Raw genomic sequence first — 5,433 nt, 5'->3', positions numbered from 1 at the left:
CTGTTTTTCTTAATTAGCATTTATTCCCTGTAAGAAGTTGATTTCTGCTTTGACAGGGAGTAATCTCACTTGTATATCCTCTCAAATCATAAAAGGAGGATTACGACATCTCAGTTTTTCATCCTTCTTGTAGAAACATATGGAATTTAATGTTCTTTTATAATTGTTCCTGTTTGGGAAGCCTGAAACCCATGTAGCTGAGCTAGGTAAAGCACAGTGTTAATGAGGATGCTGTTCTTTCTTTCCCCATCCCAGCAGGAATCCTCACCTCAGGTAAAGAAGTGTAAGTCTGTTACCGCTAAGCTGTGAGGCAGCCACAAATATTTCCCTCCAAAGTTAACATGGATGAGAACTTTTGTGCAAAAATAACTTTCTCTTTTTGTAGAAATACAATTAAAGGAAAGTTTTTACCTTCAGTTCCGTGAGTAGAAAAATAATTTCATAGTCCATATCTGCATATTTGATAGTGTTTGCAATGAAGAATAAAAGATAAGATATTTTTATTGCAATATTTTTAAGGAGTATTTTTCTAGAGGTAGGGTTCAGTCCTGATTTGGGGAACCTTATGTAATATAATATATGTCTCTGGGATGTGAAGGATCAGCTGTAACAAATTTTATTACAAGATTTTAAGTTTTTTCTTTTCTCCCAGATTTCTGAAGAAACTTGATTCTGACTTCCTCTTGTTTAGAAATGACTTTATGTTGGCATTTGCAAAAGTAGTTCTTGGGTAGGTGTCTGGTAACTTGGTCACTTCACTTCTAATGAAGTATCTCTTGGTTTCGCAAAGTACATGCATTTAGTAAAATTTAGGGAGCAGGTAATCTGAAAGTAAGTTTAAAAACCTACTTTTGAAACATTTATATTCAGTAATTGTTGATCACATCTCTTTCTGGTAGATACATTTTTTTTTTTGGCAGAACAATGGTGCATTTAGAACAACTGATCCCACCAACCTTATCTTCTTGGTTATTTCATAAAGATGTTACTCGAGAAAAGAGCTTACCCTTTCTTTGGGAGAACTTCAGTCCATGAAATGCAACTTTGTTAAGACCAGGCCTTCTTCCAAGGTCAGTGTGACCAAGGTCAGTATCCCCTTTCATGTGACCGTCCAGTCCCAATGGGACCCATACTATGGTGTGGCTAAGGCAGGATCTCAGCTCAACAGGATTCCATTAAGTTGTTGTGTCACTCTGAAGAATTTTAACATTGTCTTACACATATCCCATTCTGGAACATCAACATAAACATCATTTTACTAATTATGAAATAATTGAAGTCTGTCCTTGGATTATTTTCTCCTTTTCATCAGGTGCTTCCTTTCCACTTTTTGTCTTTCTGTGGGTTCCAGCACAGTGGCATGTAGTCAACTTCTGATTTCTGAAGTCAGACAGAGACAGGCTCCTTTAAAATCACTTATAATTTAATCTCTGATATGTTCACACCTGAGCTGTCAATGACCAACCTTTTGTTTCTTTCTTTTCCCAAGGCTATTTGTATTTTAACAAAGCATCACAGTATTTCAAGTAAAATGAGGGTGGTGGAAAAGAAGAGCAGAAAAAAATATATTTTAGGTCAACATGAAATGCAAGTCAAATTACATGGAGAGACCCCTGTCTGAATACTGCCAGTGAAGTAAAACAGGGAGGCAAACAAACAAATCGCTCAGAAAAGATATTTTTCTTTGGAAGTATAGGATTTACAGGAAAGCTTCAATGCAAATAAAATTTGTTTTCTTAAAGCAACATTTTTTGTTTAAAAGGTATTTCTGATTACCTACATTTTACTATTGATAATTTTGAGAATCTGTGTGTCTCCATGTTCAGCCTACACTGGGAATGATGAGCACTGCGTGGAGTGAAAGACTAAGTATCAGAGATTATGAGTAAGTGATGGATGCCAGAGCCTTCCCACCGTCCGTTCTACCCCAGACTCCCTTGCTTGTGCTATTCGTTGAGGTAGGAGCTTAGAAAACTGGAATGACTCAATCTTTGTTTCAAGAGGCTTTTAACATACATCAGATAGTAAATAAGTACAACTTTTAACATGTAGAACAGAGTGCTTTATTTAAAGTAGAGATGGAATAAATGCTCACCTAGTGTGGCTTAAAGGATCTTTAAATTACTGTTTTAAATTGATCTGTTATTTTTGCATTTTCTTATTTTTTCCTAGTTATCTTTATAGTTGCGCCTCCTCTTTTATTTTCTCTTCTTTTTTAACTACTTGAAATGTCTATGGTCTCAAAAGTAATTACTTCTTAGAGAAAGTTTTCGTGGGTACTAAGTGCTACCTAATGGAAGCCGTAAGCATGGAGTCTGCAAACGTTTAGAGTAGACTAATACGTACGCCAGGTTGAATCAAGAGGGAGATAAGGTTAATCATTTTTTTTAAATTGGTAGTGTTGCTGGAGGTGGATTAATATGCTTTTTGAATCCCTTATGTGCTGTCAAGCTTCTCGATCACAATCACTATGTTCCTGATTTAGGTTTTGAATTAAAGGCATCTCCTGTGATCAGATGGGCCAACTCCCTTAATCTCTCTGGCCATGTTAGGTGATAGATTTCTCATTTCAAAGCACAATCTATTTTAGAGGTAGTGTTGACTAAACCAGATTGTAATTTGGTCATCCTGAAGATGGAAGAATCTCTCTACCTATGAGTAATTGTAACTCTTTTCACTGTTAATGTAGTCATTTTTCAAGGTAATGTGGAAATGCTAAGAAGAGTAGAATGTTCTTAGTGTCTGTGGAATGCTGAGGGCTCTTTCCCTGGCAGAACAGCTTTTGACCAGACACTAAAACCCAAAATGTGAAGTTGGCAACAGATACCCTTTGCATTGCACACAATATCCTTATTTAAATTTCACAGACAGAACATGGGACAATTGGAAATTCTCTTCCTCCAGTTTTCTTTAGTTTCTTCTTTAGGAAAGAAAGCTTTGAGGAGCTTGTTTTAAAATCTGGATTTTTGATGACAAAACTTAACCAGATTTACAGAGTCATAAATCAACAAACTTTGACTAAAGCTTACTACTTCCTTAGGAGCTATCCTCAGCTCCTGAGGATCTCTCAGAGAGTGGCCCTGCACACTCACTGTATTTACTATAAAGACTTCGCAGCTTTTCTACATGTAATAAGAAATCAGGTAAAATCAAAATGACCTGTGTTTGGTGTAAATATAGCTGACTTGGATGATCATCTATGATCTAAGTTCTAAGAAAATTCCTGGGTAGTAATTTTCTCATGAAACAAAATCTTGTCATCATTCTGTTCACCTAATATTTGCTCACTATATTGTCTTAGCCTCATTTTACCTCCAGTAAAAAAGCAAGCATAAGTCACTGGATTTTACATAGGTTCCATAAGTAAGTACAGATAATGGTATTAATACAATCAAAATGAAAGCCAAGAGTACAAAAAGGCATTTGAATAGGTTAAATAAGACAGGGTGCATTAAAAAATCAAAAAGAAAAGTTTGTTTAAAAAAAAAAAAGAAAAAGAAAAGTTTGTAACCAGTGCTATGAGAAATGGAGAGATATTGAAAGTTTTCTAAAATTATTTTTTTGGTTTTACTTTTCTCTTTCAGATCAAATCTGGAAGTTTTATTCTAGATAAAATTATAAAAGGAACAACTGTATATAGGAAGTTCAATGAATACACTAACTCTGTAGGAATCTGATCTTGGTGCTTTGAGGGCATACTCTATAGTCTAGATATAAAATTGGCAAGGAAATGATAATCCAAAATCATTTCAAATTAAGGACTCATATAATGTTGAAGCTGTGAGGTGTCTTTGTTCACTTAGCCAACCTTTATTGAGCACCTATTATGTGACTAGCCCTGTGTATATTTGCAAGAACACTAGAAAAAATAAAGCCCAGAGAAACTTCAAAATTAGTGTGACAGAGACATAAACAATTCACTATAATCCAACAGGCAGATGGTGGGTAATATAGCATAAAAATATAACTTTGCAAAACAGAGGAGGAAGCAGATGTCCCAGCTTGGGAATATGGAATAGGATGTCAACTACTATGAGACCTTTAAATTAGGTTTTGAATGTGAATAGAAATTTTTGAGTGGAGAAAAGGTCAAAGGCATAACACTTGGAAGGAACAGCTTAGAAGTGAGAAAAAATACAGCAAAAGATTTCATGATGTACAGATCAACATCCCACATATGGGGGATTCTTTCATTTAATGCTAATGATCTTAATACTCATCTCATTCAGGATGGCTGGATAGATAAAAAACCATGACCTAGCTGTCCGCACCGCCAATTGGTCCCGACTGCTGTGACTTGCGGGCGGAGCAGGAAGGAAACCGCTCCCGAGCGCTGTGGCGGCGTCGTCTCCCGGCACTGCAGCTGCCGCTCCCACTGCCCCACCTCACGTCCGTCTTCCCGCAGCATGAGCGGCCTGCGCGTCTACAGCAGGTCGGTCACCGGCTCCCGTGAAATCAAGTCCCAGCAGAGCGAGGTGACCCGCATCCTGGATGGGAAGCGCATTCAATACCAACTAGTGGACATCTCCCAGGACAACGCCCTGCGGGATGAGATGCGAGCCTTGGCAGGCAACCACAAGGCCACCCCGCCCCAGATTGTCAGTGGGGACCAGTACTGTGGGGACTATGAGCTCTTCGTGGAGGCTGTGGAACAAAACACGCTGCAGGAGTTCCTGAAGCTGGCCTGAATCAGGCCAGCCTGCAGATTCCCCACTGGACTCCCATGTCACCATGTTCTCCCCACAGCCCTCACTTGGCCATGAATGACCTTGTGACCAACTCTCTGCCATTCCTAACTTTCTGACCTCAGAGTCCCTCCCCTGCAACCCAGGCCCCTTCTCCACTCTCTAACTGTAGCCTCCTCTTCTCCATTCAAAGGCAACATTCCTTATCCACTTAGTCTCAGAAATTGTCTTAATAACAGCCCCAAATGCTGGCTGTTCCCAGCCAGGCCTTGGGACTGCCACCCTGCCTGGCACTAGGTGATGGGCACCACTGTTGGTTCCATTAGCCAGAGCTCTACCAAAGGCCCCGCAACACCCCCCAACAGGAGCACCCTAGAGATGATTAAATGCCCATTCCACTGGCAAAAAAAAAAAAAAAAAAAAAAAAAAAAAAACATGACCTAAGGGGCAGCACCTGTGACTCAAAGGAGTAGGGCACCGGTCCCATATACTTGGAGGTGGCAGGTTCAAACCTGGCCCTGGCCAAAAAACTGCAAAACAAACAAACAAACAACAACAAAAAACCCACCACAACCAAAGTATCTGCTATGACTAGGAAACACATCTAAATCACAAGGACACACATAGACTGAACCTGAAACTACAGAAGAAAATACCCCATTCAAATTAAAATCAAAAGAGAGCAAGTGCAGCCATTCTCACATTGGATAAAAATCAACTTTAAACTGACAAAAGGAAAGAAAGACAG

General features: G+C 39.0%; 1 protein-coding gene across 1 annotated transcript; it reads left to right on the top strand.

The window, feature by feature from the left end:
- Nucleotides 1–4,305: 4,305 nt before the first annotated feature.
- On the top strand, nucleotides 4,306–5,086 carry LOC128563880 (SH3 domain-binding glutamic acid-rich-like protein 3). The gene has a single exon (XM_053559396.1). It carries the CDS (start codon nucleotides 4,407–4,409, stop codon nucleotides 4,686–4,688), a length of 282 nt encoding a protein of 93 aa, XP_053415371.1. The 5' UTR covers nucleotides 4,306–4,406; the 3' UTR covers nucleotides 4,689–5,086.
- The last annotated feature ends 347 nt before the right edge of the window (nucleotides 5,087–5,433 follow it).

This window comes from Nycticebus coucang, chromosome 13 (genome assembly GCF_027406575.1).
Source record: "Nycticebus coucang isolate mNycCou1 chromosome 13, mNycCou1.pri, whole genome shotgun sequence".
Classification (NCBI taxonomy): Eukaryota; Metazoa; Chordata; class Mammalia; order Primates; family Lorisidae; genus Nycticebus; species Nycticebus coucang.
The sequence above is the reverse complement of the archived record's forward strand: the minus strand, read 5'-3'. Positions and strand labels throughout refer to the sequence as shown.

Coding starts and splice junctions, on each gene's coding strand:
- LOC128563880 (XM_053559396.1), top strand. CDS start 4,407: ATGAGCGGCCTGCGCGTCTACAGCAGGTCGGTCACCGGCTCCCGTGAA.